The sequence below is a fragment of the Calidris pugnax genome, unplaced genomic scaffold, assembly GCF_001431845.1.
Source record: "Calidris pugnax isolate Ruff unplaced genomic scaffold, ASM143184v1 scaffold146, whole genome shotgun sequence".
Classification (NCBI taxonomy): domain Eukaryota; kingdom Metazoa; phylum Chordata; class Aves; order Charadriiformes; family Scolopacidae; genus Calidris; species Calidris pugnax.
In genome coordinates, this window is record NW_015090869.1 from 589,811 (window position 1) to 612,744 (window position 22,934).

A 22,934-nucleotide genomic window follows, 5' to 3' on the forward strand; every position below is an offset into this window, starting at 1 on the left:
CAGGACAGACAAGGACTTCTCACAGGCAAGTGTGACTTGGATCCTCTGTTGCCATCCTCAACCTGGTCTTTCCAAGATGTGTTGCAGTGTGGTCGTTTGGCAGGAAAACCTCTGGTGGGCAAAACGTGACATGTTGCTGTAGAGCCACTCTCCACTTTTCTCTCAAAGCCTGGGGACGTCAGGTTGTCCTCCTATGGGGTTCTTGTTCTTTGGTGCTCCTGTGCTGCTCTGGCACGTGAGCCCCTGAGCACAGCTTTGCTTTCACTGGGCATCGTTGGGCAGAAATGCTCCATTTTCTGTTTCCTCCACTCTGGCCCAGCACCCTACTCCTCCACTCACTCCTTTGTGCTGACACGTCTCCAGCTGCCTATTCCCATCAAAGCCTTCCTAGATGCCCCCAAGTGTCAAAGCAGCAAGGGGCAGGGGAGATCCAGGATATGCTTGGCACTGAAGCTCTGGGGCACATGTGCAGGTTCAAGCACTCCAGCTCATCCTCCAAAACTCATGTGCGCAGGACTCAGCAGGGAGCAGGCTGTTGGAGCTCCTCAGGAGAGCAGGGAAATGGCCTTCTCCATTCTCATCCTACACAGAAGGAAGCCAGAGCTTCCCCTAGCACCAGCCACATGATGAGACATATCTGGAGCCCTGACACAGTGTTACCATTTTGATGGGTACCGCCATGTTTGGGGAACATGAGCCACTCCACAATGGCCATCTACACTGCCCCTCCACACACTGTCAAAATCCTTCCCCTCCCTTCTCTTTTCATGGGTGCTCCAACAAGGCTCCCTGGCAGGAGATCCAGGAAGAGTGGTGGAAAAAGGAGCCGCAGAGGGTAGAGCAACCCATTCAAACCGAAAGTTTGAGTCTGGGAAAACAAGAAGGGGGATGCAGGGCCAGGGGAACCCAAGGTGCCCTGGGACACTCGGATCTGTGCCAGTGTTATGGTTTGAGAAATCCCATAACAATTTATTGTCATTTAGACAATTATTCTATTCAATACTGATATAAGATATCTGATATACAAGAATTATGCTCAGCCAATTGTATCAGTAGGAAGCTGTGCACTCCCAGCAGTGGCCAGCAAAAGTCTGACACTGCAATCGCAATGGAAAGGAAAGGAAGGCGTCAGGGGTCTGGCACCAAGGCAAAGAGTTCTCTGGACCGCTGCCATCAAGGGAGTGAGAACTACGCAGCCAACTTTTCTAATTTATATTGAATGTGATGATTATGGTATGAAATAATCATGTTGGTCAGTCTGGGTCAAATGCCCAGGCCTCGCTGCTCCCTGTCCCTGCACCTGGCAAGGCTCAAAAACACTGAGACCTTGAATCCCACAGAGCCTGGATGGCTTTAATATTTTCATTAATTCAGACACTAGAGTCTTCTAAAAGTACAGTTTTCCCCGAAATAGAAGAAAAGTAAGTGTCACTAAACCCAGGACATTTCACCTGGTAAGCGTGACCTTTCTTGCCATCAGGCCAGAAGTATTAACATCTGAGAAAGGGCCAGGAGACAAAGAGGAAGAGGCAGGAACAGATCAAGCAATGGCTTCGTCTACTCCACAACATCCCTGGGCTGGGACCCTGAGCTGGGACCCTGCCAGGAGGTTTCTGTTAAAGCTCAGATGGATTTCCTGTCTCTGTGTGAACAGCACAAAAGTAGCGGGCAGAGTCCTGCAGGCGCAGGGCGTGCAGGGACAGGGATGACTCGGACTGGGAATTGTTCCGGGACACTGTGGCTCGACCCTGCACCTCTGCCGCATAATGCTTTATAACACCAGAGAGGCTGCTGATGAAGGACAACCACACGGGTCTGCTACCGGGAGCCTCACGGTACCACAAAAGGATATAGTTCCCGAAATTGAAGTCGGATCCGCGGCAGGTGAGGAGCACGGAGTCCCCGGGCGCTCGCAGCCCTCCGCCGGCCTCCACCAGCCTCAGCTGCGCCCACACCCCTGCGGACGGAGAGCGCAGGCAGCCGGGCAGGGCGCGCCCACGGCCCCAGCACCTTCCCCCGCCGACACGGCGCCCCCCGCCCCGCCACAGCCACAGCCCACACCCCCCTCTCTCCCGACAAAGCCCCGCGCCCGCCACAAGGCCCCGACTGCCCCCTCGGCGCTCACACGCGCCTGCTCCCACACTAAGGACCCACCCAAGACCCGAAAGACTCCTCCGGATAAGGACATGGACAAGGACAAGGACACGGACACGGCCTCTCCCTCTCTCTCCCGCCCACCCGCTTCCCGCTTCCCGCTTCCCCGCCCAAGCCCAGCGCCAGCCGACAGCGCGCCCGCCGCCGGAACAGCCCCGGGCCCGGCCCCGGCCTCGCCGCCCTCCCCGCCCGGCTCTCACCTGCCCGACACAAGGCCAAGGCCAGGGCCAGGAGCCACGGCCCCAGCCCGGCCGCCATCGGGCCCTGCAAGAGCCGCACACCAGCCCAGCGGAGCCGCACACCAGCCCGCTCCTGCCCGCCCCGACGCCTCGGGCCCTCGCCGGGGCAGCGACCACGCCTCTGCCCGCCCCCAACACACCCGCCCCGGCCCGGCCCGGCCCCCCGCTGCCGCGGCGCCTTGGGGCCAGGAGAAGGGCGGGCGCGGGCAGGGACGCGGGGCAGGGCCGGCGCCACAGGAGGAGCGCGGCGCCCCGGCACACCAAGGCTCCTGGCCCTGGGCTGCCAGCGCGGCTCCGGCGCTGTCCCGCCTTCTCGCCCTGCCCAGCCCTGCCCAAGGGGTCCAAGTCTCGACCAGGCGCAGCGGGGGCCAGCGCCGGTTCCGGCCTGTGCGTCCACAACGTCCCCTCGTAGGACCCTCCCGGGCCCGCACCCCCAGCCCGCCCTGGCCTCACTCCCAGCCCTTGCCCGGCGGGGACCAGACACGCAGAGGACTGTGGTGCCATCCAGAGGAACCTCGACAGGCTGGAGAAGTGGGCTGACAGGAACACCATAGAGTTCTACAAGGGTAGAGCAATATCCTGTACCTGGGGAGGAACAGCCCCCTGCACCAGGCCAGGCTGGGGGCTGCCCTGCAGGGAAGCACATTGTCAGTGAAGGACCCAGTGGTTGTGGTGGACAACTTCACCAGAAATTTACTGTTTAAGCAAAGGAGGGTAATGTTTTCTTGGGATGGCAAAGAGCAAAACTGAAATTCAGACTTTTCTACTCCCCTGATGATACCACAAACAGCTTTTTACAGCAATTTTGAGCAAAACTCGCTGTCCTCTGTTGGCTGCGAGCTTCAAACCTGGAAGTCAAGAGAGAAATATGAAAGTGATACAGAAGTCATATAGCTGGGTCCAAGTGTAGCACACAGAGGGTTTGGGAGAGCTATTCAGCATGGGTATGTTTGCTGGTTTTATAGCGTTATATCTTCTGTTAGATCTTATGGTTCTTCTGTAAAGCTGCAGATACAGGTACTGCACATGTGGTGAGGTTGTACAAGCACGTACACAAACCCAGAGCCTGGCTTTGAAGGATGAGGAATAACATGTGTCCCCTTTGGACCAGTAGACTGGTTGCTTCTGGGAGGCCTCTTGTGGGTCGGGGAGAATGGCCCTACCTGGATCCTCTGGAAGAAAGCACCAGGTCAACCTGTAGGGTTTAGGAGTCAGGCATACAGAGGATTCCAAGTCAGCTGTACTCCAACTGAGAAAAAGATCATAATCAGTTGTAGAAGCCACTGAAGGACAAGGTGAATCAAACCAGTTCTCAGAGCTGAAAGCCATCCAGCTGGCTCTAGACATTGTGGAATGAGAAAACTGACCATTTCAAAGCTTTGAAGGTCGTGGGAACTTCAAACACTGGGATACACATTTAGCAAAAGCTACCTGGTTAGTCAACACCAGGGGGTCTACCAAGCAACCTGGCCCTGCCCAAACAGAACTTCCACTTACTGTAAAAGGAGACAAAGTCCCCATAGCGCACATGAAGAACATGTTGGGGAAGACATTCTCGGTTAGTCCCACCTCAGGCAAAGGCAAACCCATCCATGGCATTGCTTTTGCTCAAGGACCTGGGTGCAATTGCTGGGTGATGTGAAAGGATGGGGAGGTCCGATGTGTACCTCATGGGGATCTGATTTCAGGTGAGAATAGCCAATTGTAGGATGTTAATTGCTAAATACCCCTGCCACTGTCTGTCATCATTACTATCATTGCTACCAATTGTGTGACAGTAACAATCACCCAGACTGAGGACAGATAAACTTTGATGAAATAGAGTCACATGCAGCAGTGATGGGATCAGAACTGACCTCAGCAACTGGTGTCCAGCAAGTTCCTTGAGATCGACAATTTCAACCCATGGACCATGGCCATGAGCCACTCCAGATGTACCAGCCACGAGCCCTAGATATGGCATGGAACAGCCTGTCAGGGAGGAAGGAGGGGGAGGGGGTGCTCCCGACCCTGGGGCAGAGATTCCCCTCCAGCCTCTGGTGAACATCGTGGTGATAGAGGTTGCCCCCTACAGTCCACGAAGTTTAACAGCGGAGCAGATTTCCACCTTGCAGCCCGAGGAGAACCCCACACCAGAGCAGGTGAATGTACCCTGAAGGCAGCTGTGACCCTGGGGACAGCTCACGCTAGAGCAGGCTCCTGGTAGGAACTGCGGTCCTGTGGAGAGAAGCCCACACTGGAGCCGGTTTTCTAGCAGAACCTGTGCCCCACTGGGGACCCACCCTGACGCAATCTGTTCATTAAGAACTGCACCCCATGGAAAGGACCCATGGCTGGAGGGGTTTTAGATTTGTTCTTATTTCTCATTTCCCAACTTTGATCCAATCGATCATAAATTAAATTTGTTTGCTCAAACTGAGTCTGTTTGCCCTGTGACGGTAATTGCTGGGTCACCTCCTGGTCCATTTCTTGACCCAAGAGCCTTGCAATGGATGTTTTGCAGCCTGTCCAGTAGAGGGAGACTGACAGAGTGGACACCTGGTGGACAGCCAAGGTCAACCCATCACACCTTGTTTATTTCACACTGATCAGATCCATACAAGCCACCCACCACTGCTTCTGTCCCTGGGCTGCCAGCACAGCTCCAGCACTGCCCCACCTTCTCGCCCTGCGAAAGGGGGTACAAGCCTCGGCCAGGGATATTGCTTGGGCCAGGCTGTTGTCCCGTGGCGTCCCCTTGCAGGACACTCCCCAGGCTCCGCACCCCCAGCCCACCCTGGCCTCACACCCAGTCCCTGCCAGCGGAGACCAGTCACACAGAGGACTGTGCTGCCATCCAGAAGGACCTCAATAGGCTGGCGAAGAGGGCTGACAGGAACCCCATACAGTTCTAGAAGGGGAAGAGCAAAGTCCTACATCTGGGGAGGAACAACTCCCTGCACTAGGCCAGGCTGGGTGCTGCTCAGCAGGGAAGCACATTCTCACAAAAGAACCCCATGGTTCTGGTGGACAACTTGACCACGAGCCAGCAATAGGCCCTTGTGGCAAAGAGGGCTAATGGTATCCTGGGCTGCACCAGGATCAGTACATGCTTGTCCTGTGGAGGTGGTACAGACCTATGGTCAGTGGGGTAGGAATCTTCATGCTGTGAAGCCCACATCCCGTGCAGGTGGGAAATCTACTCTTTTGTTGTTGGTGTGGGGTGTTCTGAGCCAGGAAGAGCTGGCTTAGGTTGAGTCTTCAGGTCACATCCACCCTGAACTAAAAGCTCAGACTCTCAGGTTGTGCTCATGCAAGTGGTATTGCATGGAGCATCTTGCCTTTCACAGCTACTCTCCTGATGACTTCCAGAAACAGGATTTTACTCTTTGAACCCGGCTGATTAAGATGGGCAGAGGAACCAAGATGGTACCAGGCATCAGGGATCACAAGGAAGGAGGCGCGATATTTCGCTCCCCCCTTTTTCCCCCTAGACAAGGAGCTTTTTCTGATTTTTCACATCCAAAGCAGGAAGGGTTTGCACCATGGGGAACAAAGCCGTTTGTCTTTGCTGTGGTGGGATGGTGAGGAACTCACTCTCCTGTTCCTTAAACTGGTCTGAATGCACATAGGAGGGAAATTCATTGTCCTGGTTTGAGGTAAAACAGAACTAATTTTCTGTTCAGTAATTTGACTTTTTTTTTTTAGCTGGGCCTCGTCTAACTGACTAAATTTTTAAATCAACAGCATATTGTTCAGAAACTGTTCACTCTCACATTGATAAGACCTGATTATACCAAGGAATGGTGTGCAGAGAGGCCCTTGCTTATACTCATTGCTATAACAACCAAGGTCAGGTAACTTCGCTATTTGCCCCATTGGAGGGTCAGAAGCAGAAAAGTGTAGAGGGGTCACACCTGCAGGGAGGAGTGGACAGGACAGGTGACCCAAAACTGATCAATAGGGTACTCCATCCCATCTGCGTCATGCTCAGTATACAAGCTGAGGGATCAAAGGGTCAACTCTCTTTCTTCAGTGGCTGACGTCCAAGGACAACCCTGTCTGTTCATCTGCCTTTGATACCAATCCAAGCATTCCTGACTCCAGATCCGGAATCCAGTTCCTGTCCATCACCGAGTCCAGTCTGGAACTTTTCCCTGTGCCTGCTGGTGACTTGATCATCACCTGGGAGCTTGATAAGGTTTTGTATATACTGTATGCTTATCCTTTTCAAAAAATTTCTTATTATTATTTATCAATTCATTCTTTATTAATATTTTCATTAGAGTAGTTTAGTTTTTTCTAAGGTCATAAATCTCTTTATCTCTTCCTCTCCTCTCTTTTTCTTAGAAGGCGGAGGGAGGGGCCATCTGTCATTCTGATTGGTCAATCCAGCCAGAACCATGACAATTATGTCTCACAGGCAAGTGGGACATAGACCCTCTGCTGCCATCTTCAACGTGGTCTTTGCAAGATGGGTTGCTGTGCCCATGACCAGAGTGCCAGTCCAAGCACAAACTGTTAGGCCCCAAGCTTGGGGGGTACCAGGTTGGTGTCCTGCTTGTCCCCGCTCTTCAAAGAAGGAGCCAGGCTGGACAGAGGTGCCTGACCCACAGCTAGAAGCAGAGAAGGGCTGTTCTCACTGCGCTCTGCAGGGATGGGTGGGGAGGTAGAGCCAGGGGACATGTCAAGGTTGCAAGTGGCCAGCACAGCTCTGCAGAAGAAAGGTGGGGGCTGGAGGAGCAGAAGAAGCTGAAGCTGTTGGTGCCTTCCCAGGTGTGTCTCACCCTGCAGGGTGCAATACCAGAGCACCCGTTTCGCATTAATATCTCTGTTGCACAAAAAGTGATGTGTTGATTTAGGACCATCCACAATCTTCTTCTGAGGAAGGACAGAAGGGTGCTGCGGGGATTTTGGAGCTGACTGTGGGCATGGCAGGTTGTCTTCCCTGTGAAGCCTTGTCCTTTGGTGCTGCTGAACTATTCCTCTCAAATGGGAGTCCCTGAGCTCAGCTCTGCTCTGTGGACACATCACCCTTAGGCAGATGTGCACCCCCCCTGCTCCCTTGACTCTTGCCACGCACCCTACTCCTCCCTCATTCCCTGGTGCTCAACTTCTCCAGCTGCCTCTTCCCATGCAATGGCCTCTCAGTCTCCCTAAGCAGCACACACTTATGGCACAACAAAAAGACTATTCATTATGTCCAAGGAAAAAGATGCTCTGCTGCTCAGCTTCATCTGATGCTCTTCTCTGGGGCTCCCTGAACAATATGAATTTTCACAACTTCATTTAACTCCAGCTTTCCAGGTTCACTCACTGTGCTGCTTCTGGAAACAATCTCTTCCCTTTGACTTTCTGATTTGGATAGAGGGAAGGAAAGGAAGGAAGAGCAGGAGGGGAAAGTTTAACAAAAACATGTTCATGGTTTTTATGTGTGTTCATAGGAGACTGATGCTGCTTCAGCAGTCTGTTTCTGGGAAAAGCCAGCCCAGACAACTCTTGAGAAGCCTTCTTGCAGAACACCACAAAAGACCTGCCTGGATTTAACCCACCTCCTTCCTTTTCTGCCCCGGCCCTGCCTGTCTTTCAAGAACTGGGTCCTTCTCCAGCTCCCGGGTGCTGCAGAAAGAGGTGGCCGTGTCTGCAGATGATGGCGAGAGCACTTCCAGCAACAGCTGGTTCCTGGAAGGGTCTGCAGAGCTGGTCCTTGGGTCTGGAGGGATGAAGCAATGTGCTGGAGTCCTGTGAAAGGATACAGCAACGCTATATGCTGCAGGTCTCTGACAGGAGTCTGATGGATCCAGTCCCAAGCGTAGTTGCTGTTGGTGATGGGTACACCAGAGATGTGGCAAGTAAGAGCGAGAGATTCTGAGACCTTCCCTACAATGGGGCCAGAGGCCTCCATCTGCACCTGAGAAAGGGTGCCTGCAACCCCAGGAGACAAGGATGAACAGGCAGCAATAGCTCAAGCTGACGTACTCGGAGAATCTGGCAAAGGGCCATGAAGATGACAAAGGCACTGGAGCATCTCCATCTCTCCACCACTGTGAGAGGTGGAACAGTTTACCCCACAGAAACGAAGGCTTGTGGAGGATCTCCTAAACATACACAAATACCTGAAGAGAAGACTCTGCCAGGCTTTCCTCCGTGCTTCACACAGAAAGGACAAGGATCAATGGGCACAAATGAAATAACAGGTGGGTTCCTCTGAACAGCAGAAAACACTTGTGAGAGTGAGCGAGCACTGGCACAGATTGCCCAGGCAGCTTATGGATTCTCCATGCTTGGAGACATTCAACAGGTGTCTGCACATAGGCCTTAGCAACTGGCTCCATGTGGCCCTGCTTCAGTAGGCACGGCACACATGACTTCTGAAGGACCCTTCCAACCTCACCTCTCCCCAGCTCCTCCCTGGCCCACACATCTATTCTCAGGTTTCCTAGAGCTCTGGATCAGTGACAGCACCCAGTCATGAGGAGATTCCCCTCTCTCTGACCCCAAGCACAGCTCACTCACGGACACATCCCCAAGATGGGCTGTGACCCCTGTGAACTTGCAGGAGGTGACAGCAGGAGGGGAGGAAGCTGATGTTGATCAGGCACAACCCAAGCGTCTCTCACTGTGGTCCCTGCAGGGCGCAGTAATAGAGCCCACTGTCCCCCAGCTCCAGCCCAGTGATCATCAGGGTCCCAGAGCTCTTGTCAGCCTGGCAGGAAAACCTCTTGCGGGCAAAAGGGGACGTGTGGCTGTAGGAGCCTCCCCGGCCCTTACTCTGCAGCAAATACTGCAGGGGGCTACCGGGACGCTGCCTATACCAGGCCACGTAAAGATAGGAGGCGTTGGAGCTGTAAGTACATCGCAAGGTCCCCGACGTCCCTGCTTGCCACCACACTGCAGACCTCGTCGTTTGGATCTCAACACCCTGAAATGTACCTGAAACAAAAGCAGAACTCTGTCCCCACTGCTCTGCTCTCACTGGCACAAGGAAATGGCCCATGAGACATTCCTGTCACTGCAGCCCAATGTTTTTTGGTGTCCCAATGAGGAAGGGGACCAAGGGAAGGCAGAGAGGGGCTACAAGCAAGGAGAGTGGCCAGGCTGGTTGGGTGTCAGAAACACACTAAAACTCCTCCACAGAATAAAACATTGAACTTTGGCCTCAGGAGATGGAAATTGACAGTGCTGGGAAAAGAGCTCTTGTAGAAAGGCCATGTCTTTCTGAGGAGCACAGTGATGGACCCGCTATCCTTGGAACATTTCAGAGGTGTCCCCATAATCGCTTGATAATGCAAGCCTGGCTGGGCCACAGCAGGTTTCTGTTAAAGCTCAGCTCCATTTCCTGTCTCCGTGCGAACAGCACAGAAGTAGCGGGCAGAGTCACGGGGGCTCAGGGAGCTCAGGGACAGATACGACTCGGATCGGGAATTGTCCCGAGACACTGTGGCTCGACCCTCCACTGACTTCCCAAACTGAATATAGCTGGAATCATAGCTGATAGCAGCCACCCACTCGAGACTGCCTCCGGGAGCCTCACGGTACCACCACACTGCAGTACTCCCGAAGGTGAAGCCGTATCCGCGGCAGGAGAGTTGCACGGAGTCCCCGGGCGCTCGCAGCCCTCCGCCGGCCTCCACCAGCCTCAGCTGCGCCCACCCCCCTGCGGACGGAGAGCGCAGGCAGCCGGGCAGGGCGCGCCCACGGCCCCAGCACCTTCCCCCGCCGACACGGCGCCCCCCGCCCCGCCACAGCCACAGCCCACACCCCCCTCTCTCCCGACAAAGCCCCGCGCCCGCCACAAGGCCCCGACTGCCCCCTCGGCGCTCACACGCGCCTGCTCCCACACTAAGGACCCACTCAAGCCCCGAAAGACTCCTCCGGATAAGGACATGGACAAGGACAAGGACACGGACACGGACACGGCCTCTCCCTTTCTCTCCCGCCCACTCCACCCGCTCCCCGCTTCCCCGCCCAAGCCCAGCGCCAGCCGACAGCGCGCCCGCCGCCGGAGCAGCCCCAGCCCCGGACACGGACACGGACACGGCCTCGCCGCCCTCCCCGCCCGGCTCTCACCTGCCCGACACAAGGCCAAGGCCAGGGCCAGGAGCCACGGCCCCAGCCCGGCCGCCATCGGGCCCGGCGGGAGCCGCACACCAGCCCAGCGGAGCCGCACACCAGCCCGCTCCTGCCCGCCCCGACGCCTCGGGCCCTCGCCGGGGCAGCGACCACGCCTCTGCCCGCCCCCGACACACCCGACCCGGCCCGGCCCGGCCCCCCGCTGCCGCGGCGCCTTCGGGCCAGGAGAAGGGCGGGCGCGGGCAGGGACGCGGGGCAGGGCCGGCGCCACAGGAGGAGCGCGGCGCCCCGGCACACCAAGGCTCCTGGCCCTGGGCTGCCAGCGCGGCTCCGGCGCTGTCCCGCCTTCTCGCCCTGCCCAGCCCTGCCCAAGGGCGTCCGAGCCTCGGCCAGGCCCACCGGGGTCCGGCCCCAACCCCCAGCTCCAGCGCCAGGGCCAGGCTCTCGTCCCGCGTTATCCCCTCGCAGGACCCAGGCCCCGCACCCCCAGCCCGCCCTGGCTTCACTGCCAACCCTTTTCCCGCAGGGACCAGACACGCAGAGGACTGTGCTGCCATCCAGAGGAACCTCGACAGGCTGGAGAAGTGGGCTGACAGGAACCCCATGCAGTTCTATAAGGGGAAGAGCAAAGTCCCGTACCTGGGAAGAAATACCTCCCTGCCAGGCTGGGGGCTGCCCAGCAGGGAAGCATATTCTCAGAAAAGGACCCAGTGGTTGTTGCGGACAATCTCACTAGAAATGTGCCGTTCAAGCAAAGGAGGGTAATGTTTTCCTGGGATGCACTAGAGAAAGTATTGCCAGTAGGTCAGGGTGAGCGAGCAGTGGCGCCGGTTGCCCAGAGGGCATTGTTGGTTCTCACTGCTTGGAGATGTTTCAAAGCTGTCTGGAGATGGTCCTGGGCAAGTGCCTCTAGGTGGCCCTGCTTGAGCAGAGGGTCGGGATGCCCTCCTGAGGTGCCTCCAAATTCAGCCTGTCTTGGATTCTGTGAAACACTCACAGGCACATTCTGGTCTTTGCAGGTGACATGTGCCAGAGCAAAGGGGAAAACTGAAACTCGGACTTTGGTACTCCCCTAATGAATTCCAGAAACAACTTTTTACAGGAGTGTTGAGGGAAACTTGCTGTCCTCTGTTGGCCACAAGATTCAAATCTGGAAGTCAAGAGAGAGAAATATGAAAGTGATACAGAAGTCACATGGGTCGGTCAAACTGTAGCACACAGAGGACTTGGGAGAGCTATTCAGCATGGGTATGTTTGCTGATTTTATGGCGTTATGTCTTCTGTTAGATCTTAAGGTTCTTCTGTAAAGCCGCAGACACAGGAACATGCACATGTGATGAGGTTGTTCAAGCGCGTACTCAAACCCAGAGCCTGGCTTTGGAAGGATGAGGAATAACATGAGTCCCCTTTGGACCAGCTGACGGGTTGCTTCTGGGAGGCTTCTTGTGCGTCAAGGAGAATGGCCCTACCTGGATCCTCTGGAAGAAAGCATCAGGTCAACCTGTAGGGTTTAGGAGTAGGGGATACAGAGGATCCCAAGTCAGCTGTACTCCAACTGAGAAACAGATATTGGCATCATATGAAGGGATTTGAGCTGCTTCAGAAGAGGTTAGTACAGAAGCACAGCTCCTCTTAGCACCTCAAATGCCAGTGCTGGGCTGGATGTTCAAAGTGTGGAAGATTGTACAACAGTAACAATCACCCAGACTGAGGACAGATAAACTTTGATGAAATGGAGTAACATGCAGTAGTGATGGGATCAGAACTGACCTCAGCAACCGGTGTCCAGCAGCTTCCTCGAGATCGACAATTTCAACCCACAGACCGTGGCCACGAGCCACTCTCAGATATACCAGCCACAAAATCCGAATATGGCATGGAACAGTCTGGCACCACACACTGTCTCTCCTGCCCCGAGAGACTGTTCTGACACACTAAGCTCAGAGTCATGGATTAAATGAACACAACAGACATTTTAGAGGGATGGCCCATAGACTGAGGGAATGAGATCTGTATGTGTATATATATGTGTATACCAAAGACAGGGAAAAGTGGTGGCAATTCATTGGAAAATGTAAGATTTGTGCATGACACAGATGGTATAGAATAAGGGGTGGAGCATGTCCTGGTTTTAGCCAGGGACATTTAACCAGGGAAGGGTTAATTTTCCCAAGGAACTGGGAGGGACAAAGCCACTTTCCCTGACCCAGACTAGCCAAAGGGGTACTGGATACCACGTGACACCATGCTCAGTCTAGAGCCAGGGAGCTGGCTGGGGCAGGGGGCATGTCGATGAGCGTTTGTACATTGGTTGTGTTTTGTATATTCCTCTATCAGTATTATTGGTGGTGTTTTCCTCTCTCCTTTGCTGTTCCGTTAAGCTGCCTTTATCTCAACCCACAAGTTTTGCCTTTTTCTTCTCATTCTCCCACTGTCCTGTCTCTGTGGGAGATCAGGGTAGCGAGTGAGAAGACAATGTGGTTCTTTGGTACTGGCTGGGGCTAAACCACGACACCTATTTGCCTCAGTCTTTACAAGCAAAAACGTACTTCAGGAATCCCAGGTCCAGGGGGAAAGGCTGGAGCAAGGAACGTGCACAGCCCATTTCATTGAGCACTTCTCTAGTCCATAGGAAAGAGCTTAGTCTCTGACGTTTCCAGGGAAATCAGAGCTGAAAGCCTAACTAAGTTCAGAATACACAACCTCCAACTCTCTCCTCATCCTTGTAGAAGGCTTTAATTTGGGTTAAGCATGATTTCCACATCACAAACCCATGCTGCCTGTCAGGGAGGAAGGAGGGAGGGGAGGTGCTCAAGCCACTGGAGCAGAGATTCCCCTCCAGTCTATGGTGAACATCATGGTGATACAGGTTGGCCCCTATAGCCCATGGAGTTTAACAGCGGAGCAGATTTCCACCCTGCAGTCCGAGGAGAATCCTATACCAGAGCAACTGAATGTACCCTGAAGGCAGCTGTGACCTTGGGGAGAACTCCTGCTGGAGCAGGCTCCTGGTAGGAACTGCGGTCCTGTGGAGAGAAGCCCACACTGGAGCCAATTATCTAGCAGAACTTGTGCCCCACAGGAGATCCACAGTGGAACAATCTTTCATTAAGAAATCAGCCCTGTGGAAAGGACCCATGGCTGATGAGGTTCATAAGAGCTCTGTCTCGAGGGTGAGACTCCACACTGGAGCAGGGGAAGAGCGTGAGGAGGAAGCAGGGGTTGAAACGAGGTGGTATGAACTGACCAAAACCCCCTTTCCCCATCCCCCTGTGCTGCTCGGACGGAAGAGGTAGAGAAGCCTGCAGTGAAGTTGAGATCAGGAGGAAGGGTACAATGGTGGGAAGGTGGTTTTAGATTTGTTCTTATTTCTCATTTCCCAACTCTGATCCAATTGATCATAAATTAAATTTGTTTACTCAAACTGAGTCTGTTTGCCCTGTGACAGTAATTGCTGGGTCTCCTCCTGGTCCATTTCTTGACCCAAGAGCCTTGCAATGTATGTTTTGCAGCCTGTCAGGTAGAGGGAGACTGACAGAGTGCCTTGGTGGACACCTGGTGGACAGCCAAGGTCAACCCATCACACCTTGTTTATTTCACCCTGATCAGATCCATAGCAGCCACCCACCACAATCTCACCCATGCTGAGCTGCCATCTCTCTTTCCTAAACAGCCTGGCTTCATCCACAATGCTACTCCTGTGAGCTACTGCACCACATCTCCATCATCCCACAGCTCTACAACCAAGCCACAGAGGAAAAACTGGGCCATCTTGGACATCAGCCCAGGCAACATGCAATAACCTGCACTTCACTATACAGTCTCTGGAGTTCCCACTATAGATCCTCCTGCATCATAAACGGTCTCAGACCTTCACCCACACTTCCCTCCAGCGCCTTTTACTGCAAGCATACCAAAGCTCTGTTTCCTGCACCTGCCACTGCATGACACCAACCTCTGTTGGCACCTGCTGGAAAGGAATGCTGAGAAGTCTCTGATCTCTCTCAGTCAGTTTTGGGTTCACTCTGCTGCAGGGCTGCTCCAGGGTGAGCCTGGCATCACAGAAATACACTGCTTCATCCCCTTGCTTTGCTGCCTGGATCTGCAGGGTGAATCTGTTCTGGAAGCTCTCCACTGATCCCTTAAACCGATCCTTGAAACCTTCTCCATAGGCATCACCTTCCCGGTAAATCCATTCCAGAGAGCCACTTGGTCCCTGCCGGTACCAGTACATGTAGTAGCTGCTCATACTGCCCCCACTCATGCTGCACTGGAAGGTGACTCCATTTCCCTCTCACACGGTCAGCTCCCTGACGTGTTGCTCCAAGGCCACCTGGCCAGTGACTGCTGCAGTGAGGAAGAACACGCCATGATCACTCCAATATTCAGGAAGGGTCAGGGATAGTGTTCATGCAAGCGATGTTGCAGTGAGCATCTTGCCTTTCACAGCCACTTTCCCGATGACTTCCAGAAACAGGTTTTTACTCTTTGAATCCGACTAAGAGGGGCAGAGGAACCAAGATGGTGGCTGGAATCAGGGCTCACAAGGAAAGAGTCACCATATTTCAGTCCCCCCCTTTTTCCCCTTCGACAAGGAGCTTTTTTCCAATTTTTCATATCCGAATCAAGAAGGTTTTGCATCATGTGGGACAAATACCTTTGTCCTTCCTGTGATGGGATGGTGAGGAACCCACTCTCCTGTCCTTGATCCTGCTCTGAATGCACACAGGACAGACAAGGACTTCTCACAGGCAAGTGTGACTTGGATCCTCTGTTGCCATCCTCAACCTGGTCTTTCCAAGATGTGTTGCAGTGTGGTCGTTTGGCAGGAAAACCTCTGGTGGGCAAAACGTGACATGTTGCTGTAGAGCCACTCTCCACTTTTCTCTCAAAGCCTGGGGACGTCAGGTTGTCCTCCTATGGGGTTCTTGTTCTTTGGTGCTCCTGTGCTGCTCTGGCACGTGAGCCCCTGAGCACAGCTTTGCTTTCACTGGGCATCGTTGGGCAGAAATGCTCCATTTTCTGTTTCCTCCACTCTGGCCCAGCACCCTACTCCTCCACTCACTCCTTTGTGCTGACACGTCTCCAGCTGCCTATTCCCATCAAAGCCTTCCTAGATGCCCCCAAGTGTCAAAGCAGCAAGGGGCAGGGGAGATCCAGGATATGCTTGGCACTGAAGCTCTGGGGCACATGTGCAGGTTCAAGCACTCCAGCTCATCCTCCAAAACTCATGTGCACAGGACTCAGCAGGGAGCAGGCTGTTGGAGCTCCTCAGGAGAGCAGGGAAATGGCCTTCTCCATTCTCATCCTACACAGAAGGAAGCCAGAGCTTCCCCTAGCACCAGCCACATGATGAGACATATCTGGAGCCCTGACACAGTGTTACCATTTTGATGGGTACCGCCATGTTTGGGGAACATGAGCCACTCCACAATGGCCATCTACACTGCCCCTCCACACACTGTCAAAATCCTTCCCCTCCCTTCTCTTTTCATGGGTGCTCCAACAAGGCTCCCTGGCAGGAGATCCAGGAAGAGTGGTGGAAAAAGGAGCCGCAGAGGGTAGAGCAACCCATTCAAACCGAAAGTTTGAGTCTGGGAAAACAAGAAGGGGGATGCAGGGCCAGGGGAACCCAAGGTGCCCTGGGACACTCGGATATGTGCCAGTGTTATGGTTTGAGAAATCCCATAACAATTTATTGTCATTTAGACAATTATTCTATTCGATACTGATATAAGATATCTGATATACAAGAATTATGCTCAGCCAATTGTATCAGTAGGAAGCTGTGCACTCCCAGCAGTGGCCAGCAAAAGTCTGACACTGCAATCGCAATGGAAAGGAAAGGAAGGCGTCAGGGGTCTGGCACCAAGGCAAAGAGTTCTCTGGACCGCTGCCATCAAGGGAGTGAGAACTACGCAGCCAACTTTTCTAATTTATATTGAATGTGATGATTATGGTATGAAATAATCATGTTGGTCAGTCTGGGTCAAATGCCCAGGCCTCGCTGCTCCCTGTCCCTGCACCTGGCAAGGCTCAAAAACACTGAGACCTTGAATCCCACAGAGCCTGGATGGCTTTAATATTTTCATTAATTCAGACACTAGAGTCTTCTAAAAGTACAGTTTTCCCCGAAATAGAAGAAAAGTAAGTGTCACTAAACCCAGGACATTTCACCTGGTAAGCGTGACCTTTCTTGCCATCAGGCCAGAAGTATTAACATCTGAGAAAGGGCCAGGAGACAAAGAGGAAGAGGCAGGAACAGATCAAGCAATGGCTTCGTCTACTCCACAACATCCCTGGGCTGGGACCCTGAGCTGGGACCCTGCCAGGAGGTTTCTGTTAAAGCTCAGATGGATTTCCTGTCTCTGTGCGAACAGCACAAAAGTAGCGGGCAGAGTCCTGCAGGCGCAGGCCGTGCAGGGACAGGGATGACTCGGACTGGGAATTGTTCCGGGACACTGTGGCTCGACCCTGCACCTCTGCCGCATAATGCTTTATAACACCAGAGAGGCTGCTGATGAAGGACAACCACACGGGTCTGCTACCGGGAGCCTCACGGTACCACAAAAGGATATAGTTCCCGAAATTGAAGTCGGATCCGCGGCAGGTGAGGAGCACGGAGTCCCCGGGCGCTCGCAGCCCTCCGCCGGCCTCCACCAGCCTCAGCTGCGCCCACACCCCTGCGGACGGAGAGCGCAGGCAGCCGGGCAGGGCGCGCCCACGGCCCCAGCACCTTCCCCCGCCGACACGGCGCCCCCCGCCCCGCCACAGCCACAGCCCACACCCCCCGGCATATGGGGCCGTTATGGCTTCACGAAGTGAGTGGGTTGAGGGCGAGCTGCAAGGTGACACTGCCAGGACAGCTGAACCCAACTGATCGAAGCGATATTCCATACCACATGGCATCATGATCAGCAATAAAAGCTGGGACAATGAAGGTGGCAGAGGGGAGGCATTAGATTTCAGCCTTGTCCTCCCAGGTAACCATTATGTCTGATCAAGCCCTACTTTCTCGGAAAGTTCTCCACACCTGCCAGTCTGCAGCAAGAGGGCAATTAATTGTTTGTGGGGCTTAGCTGCCTGATAGAGTTAACCCACAACAAGGAACAACTTAGACAGCTAATCATCATGGAAATGCCTGGAGTCATCAACCACCCCGCAGCAGCAAAGATGTCATTGCAATAGCTTTGGCTTTCTTTTCAAATGAAGCAACAGCCTTTCCCTCTACAACACCATACTTCTAAGAGATTTCAGCACAATCTCGGAAGGCTACAAAAGTGGCAATCACCAGGGTGGGGGATTGGTGCAATGTGCCCTGCAACGTGCCATGAGTGGTGGCTCACCTGATGCTGCATCAGCATGGGGTTCCCAGCATCAGAAGAGATGCAAGATTTTAAAACTTCCTTCCACCTTTCTTGGGATGTTCATCAAACAGCTCTGTGTCCTTGACCACCTTGAGCCCTGGGAAGGCGATGCAGCAACGAGCCCTGGAAAGCATTTCCAGGAACTTGAAGGACAAGCCGCATGAGAAACATCTGGAGCCCTGACAGTGTTACCACCTTGATGGGTACCGCCATGTTTCAGGAGCACAGCCCACTCCACACTGCCCCTCCACACACTGTTTGAATCTTTCCCCTCCCCTCTCTTTTCATGGGTGCTCCAACAAGGCTCCCTGGCAGGGGATCCAGGAACAGGGGTGGGAAAGGGAGCAGTAGAGGAACCCATTGAAACTGAAAGTTTGAGTCTGGGAAAATAAGAAGGGGGATGCAGGGCCAGGGGAACCCAAGGTGCCCTGGGACACTCGGATCTGTGCCAGTGTTATGGTTTGAGAAAGCCCATAACAATTTATTGTTGTTTAGACAATTATTCTATAACCAGATGATCCTTCCTCACCCAGAAAAGGGAATCAGGGAACAAAAAGAAACATGAAGGTTGAAATATAAATAGATTTAATAGACTAAGACTAAATAATTAACAGTACTAAAGAACCAGTATTAATCCTGAGACTGATATAATATATACAAGAATCATACTCAGCCAATTGTATCAGTAGGAAGCCATGCACTCCCAGCAGGGGACAGCAAATGTGAGACACTGTTAGAGCAATGGCTTCCAGAGGAAAGGAAGGCCTCAGGGGTCCAGCACTGGGGCAAGGAGTTCTCTGGACTGCCTCCATCAAGGGAGAGAGAGCTACACAGACAACTGTTCTAATTAATATTGAACGTGATATTCATGGTTTGAACGAATCCTTTTGGCAGCCTGTGTCAAATGCCCAGGCCTCGCTCCTCCTTGTCCCTGTACCTGAAAAGGCTTGAAACCACTGAGACTTTGAATCTCACATAGCCTAGCTGGCTTTAAAGTAAATATTTTCATTAATTCAGACACTAAAGTCTTCTAGAAGTGAAGCTTTCCCCAGCATTAGAAGATAAAGGCAGCCAAGGGATCGGGGCCAGCCAGCATGGGTTTATGAAAGGGAGGTCCTACTTAACCAACCTGATCTCTTTCTGTCATCATGTGACCCGCCTTCTCAATGCGGGGAAGGCTGTGGACATTCTCTACCTTGACTTTGGTAAGGCCTTTGACACCGTCCCCCATAGCATTCTCCTGGAGAAGCTGGCGAATCATGGCATAGACAAGTATACTCTTCACAGGATAAAAAATTGGCTGGATGCCCACGCCCAGAGAGTTGTGATTAATGGGGTGAAATCTTGTTGGTGACCAGTCACCAGTGGTATCCCTCAGGGCTCAGTTCTGGGGCCAGTCTTGTTTGATATCTTTACTGATGATCTGAGGGGATTGAGTGCACCATCAGTAACTTTGCAGATGACACCAAACTAAGTGGGAGTGTTGACCTGCTTGAGGGTAGGAAGGCTCTACAGAGGGATCTGGACAGGTTGGATCAAAGGGCCAAGGCTCATGTGACGAGGTTCAATAAGGCTAAGTGCTGGGCCCTGCATTTCAGTCACAACAGCCCCAGGCAACGCTACAGACTTGGGGATGAGTGGCTGGAAAGCTGCCCAGCAGAAAAGGACCTGGGGGTGGTGGTGGACAGCCGGCTTAACATGAGCCAGCAGTGTGCCCAGGTGGCCAGGAAGGCCAACAGCATCCTGGCTTCTATCAGGAATAGTGTGGCCAGCAGGAGTAGGGAAGTGATCGTGCCTCTGAACTTGGCACAGGTGAGGCCTCACCTCAAGTACTGTGTTCAGTTCTGGGCGCCTCACAGGACCAGAGGAAATGGTCTGAAGTTGCAGCAGGGGAGGTTTAGATTAGATATTAGGAAGATTTAGTTTACTGAGAGGGTGGTCAGGCGCTGGAACAGCCTGCCCAGGGAGGTGGTGGAGTCACCATCCCTGGAGGTAGTTAAGAAACGTGTAGATGTGGCACTTCTGGACATGCTCTAGTGCCCAAGATTGTCAGGGCGGGCTGTGTGTCTGTGTTTTGGTTTGGTTTTATTTTTGTGTGTGTGTGTATGATTGGACTCGATGATCTCAAAGGTCCTTTCCAACCATGAAGATTCTCTGATTCTGTGAAAAGTTAGTCCACCCAGTGTCACCCAGACAGCCTGGCCACTCTGCTTGCTTGCAGCCCCTCTCTGCCTTCCCTTGGTCCCCTTCTTCATTGGGACACCAAAAACCTTGGGCTGCAGCGACAGCAGTGTCACTGGAATGGAGTCAGCTCCCACAGCTGTTCTGGGCTAATCTCAGGATTGTGTGTTTACAGGAGAAAATTTTCAAATATTTATCTCTCACAGAGATATTTTACCTGGTTCTCTCACCAGATGAGCTCTAAGCATTTGGATTTGCCTTTGCTGTTTCTGTCATATCCCAGTATGGCACGTACCCAGTTACTCATTATCTTGAGGTGTGTCAACAGCCCTGCTCTGGTTTTGTGCACAGCTCAGGTCCACTCAGTCCAGTCTATGGGTTTTGCTCCCTGAGGAGTGAGGAGCAGAAACACAGAAAGTACAGAGGGTCATTCGGGAGCACAGTGGGAGAAAGGGGAAGTCTGTGCTTCTCTCCCAGATTTGAGACTAGAACAAGGGCAAAAGCTTGTGAGCATGTGTGTTTGCAGCTGCTGGATTCCAGAGATCACAAGCAGAAGCCCAGGGATGTGGTGGAGCCGATAAAGCCATTGTTTGAGATGTTCCTGCCTCTTCCTCCTTGTCTCCTGGCCCTTTCTCAGGAGCAGACAGAGACCTCTGGCCTGGTGATAAGGAAGGTCTAAGAGTCTCTCATGCTTATCAGGTGGAATGTCCTGGGTTGAGCGACACCACCCAATCATGAGGAGATCCCTCTCTCTCTGACCCCAAGCACTGACAAGCATCACTGACACATCCCCAAGATGGGCTGTGACCTCCGTAAACATGTGGGAAGAGAAAGCAGGAGGGGAGGAAGCTGATGTTGATCAGGCACAACCCAAGCGTCTCTCACTGTGGTCCCTGCAGGGTGCAGTAATAGAGCCTGCTGTCCCCCAGCTCCAGCCCAGTGATCATCAGGGTCCCAGAGCTCTTGCCAGCCTGGCAGGAAAACCTCTTGCAGGCGAAAGGGGACGTGTGGCTGTAGGAGCCTCCCCGGCCCTTACTCTGCAGCAAATACTGCAGGGGACTACTGTGATGCTGTAGATACCAGGCCACGTAAAGATAGGAGGCATTGGAGCTGTAAGCGCATTGCAAGGTCCCAGAAGTCCCTGCTCGCCACCACACTGCAGACCTCATCGCTTGGATCTCAACATCCTGAAATCTACCTGAAACAAAAACAGAACTCTTCCCCCACTGCTCTGCTCTCACTGGCACAAGGAAATGGCCCATGAGACATTGCTGTCCCTGCAGCCCATGGTTTTTAGTGTCCCAAAGAGCAAGGGGACCAGGGGAAAGCAGAGACGAGCTACAAGCCGGCAGAGTGGCCAGGCTGGTTGGGTGGCAGAAACAAACTAAAACTCCTCCATGGAATAAAACATTGCATTTTGGCCTCAGGAGATGGAAACGGGCAATGCCAGGAAAAGAGCTCTTGCAGAAAGGCCAGGACGATCTGTAGTGCACAGTGATGGCCCCTCTGTCCACGGGAACAGTCCTGAGCAACATCAGCAACTGATGGCTCCAAACGCCACGGACACAGTGCCGGCCCCTATACGTTTCCGTTCAAGCTCAGCTCCATTTCCTCTCTCCGTGGGAACAGCACAGAAGTAGCGGGCAGAATCCTAGGGGCGCAGGGCACGAAGGGACAGAGATGACTCGGATCGGGAATCGTCCCGGGACGATATGGCTTGACTCCACAAAATCAGTAACTGGGGAATCACGGCTGATACAGGACACCCACTCGAGACTGCCACCGGGTGTCTGGCGGTACCAACGAACTGCATAACCCGCGAAGTCGAAGCCGTATCCGCGGCAGGAGAGTTGCACGGAGTCCCCGGGCGCTCGCAGCCCTCCGCCGGCCTCCACCAGCCTCAGCTGCGCCCACACCCCTGCGGACGGAGAGCGCAGGCAGCCGGGCAGGGCGCGCCCACGGCCCCAGCACCTTCCCCCGCCGACACGGCGCCCCCCGCCCCGCCACAGCCACAGCCCATCTGCCAAGCTCAGTATAGAAGCTGAGGGATCAAAGGGGTCAGGTTGGCTTCTTCTTCAATGGCTTGCTTCTTGAATGAATAGCGCTTTTTCTTCAATGACTCATGTCTGAGGTACACCCTGTCTCCTTTTGATCCCCATCAGTGTGTTCCAGAATCAGGTGCTGAGTCCAGTCTGGAACTGCCCCACCGCCTGCTGGTGACATCTTCCTGAGAACTTCATACATTTCCATATCTACATAATCCATTGCATTATTACCATTTTATCTTACTATGAATATAGCATTAGTATAGTTTTTCTAAACTCAAAACTCTCTTTATCTCTTTTCTTCCTCTCCTTGGAGTGAGAGGTTTGGGAGAGCATCTGTCATCTTGTCAATGCCAACCCAGCCCAAACCACAACAGGAGTGTCATGCAGATGTCCTTAATTCCTCATACACTCCAAAGCCATAACAGCTCACTCCGAGCATTCATAATGCTGCATGAAGTGAGACAGATTGGCACCCGCAGTGGTCAGACTGCAAACAGCTACTTTGGCAGCATTGGCTGTGTAGATCATGGGATGCTGGGTGGCAGGGGCACAGGCACAGAGCCAGTGACCTACGTAATATTACACATTATCCTTAGGCAAAGCCTTGACAGCATTAGCCAGTAGGCAACTGGTTGCTACCAAACAAAAACGGCCAAGTCATCACTGGCCAGAACCTCCAGGATTTGGAAAATACCGACCATATCTGTAGGCCATGCCCCGCTAGGCCAAGTCTTTCTGCCAACACAACTGCAATACCAGGAGGCCAAGGAACTGATAAACCTCCGTCGACACACAGTACAGGAGAGCAATTGTCCTCCGGGTAACACTGGCATCAAGGCTTTGTACCCATGCATTAGTTATTCTATGGATAGGCCTCTCTATATCTGCTTATA

At 53.3% G+C, this 22,934-nt stretch overlaps 1 protein-coding gene, 1 pseudogene and 1 gene segment (V, D, J or C); all 3 read right to left on the minus strand.

Annotated features, from left to right (window-relative positions):
- Positions 1 to 554: 554 nt before the first annotated feature.
- LOC106890110 lies at positions 555 to 2,997 on the minus strand. The segment is given in 2 exon segments: positions 555 to 1,957; positions 2,355 to 2,997. Coding segments are annotated over 2 exon segments (399 nt in total).
- A 63-nt stretch (positions 2,998 to 3,060) lies between these two features.
- LOC106890100 lies at positions 3,061 to 14,694 on the minus strand. The gene is made up of 3 exons (XM_014945683.1): positions 14,349 to 14,694; positions 10,443 to 11,173; positions 3,061 to 3,241 (listed from the first exon to the last, which is right to left on the minus strand). The coding sequence occupies exons 1-3, from the start codon at positions 14,692 to 14,694 to the stop codon at positions 3,236 to 3,238; spliced, it is 1,083 nt and encodes a 360-aa protein (XP_014801169.1). The 3' UTR covers positions 3,061 to 3,235.
- Positions 14,695 to 21,082: 6,388 nt separating this feature from the next.
- LOC106890101 lies at positions 21,083 to 22,755 on the minus strand (annotated as a pseudogene).
- Between the last annotated feature and the right edge of the window lie 179 nt (positions 22,756 to 22,934).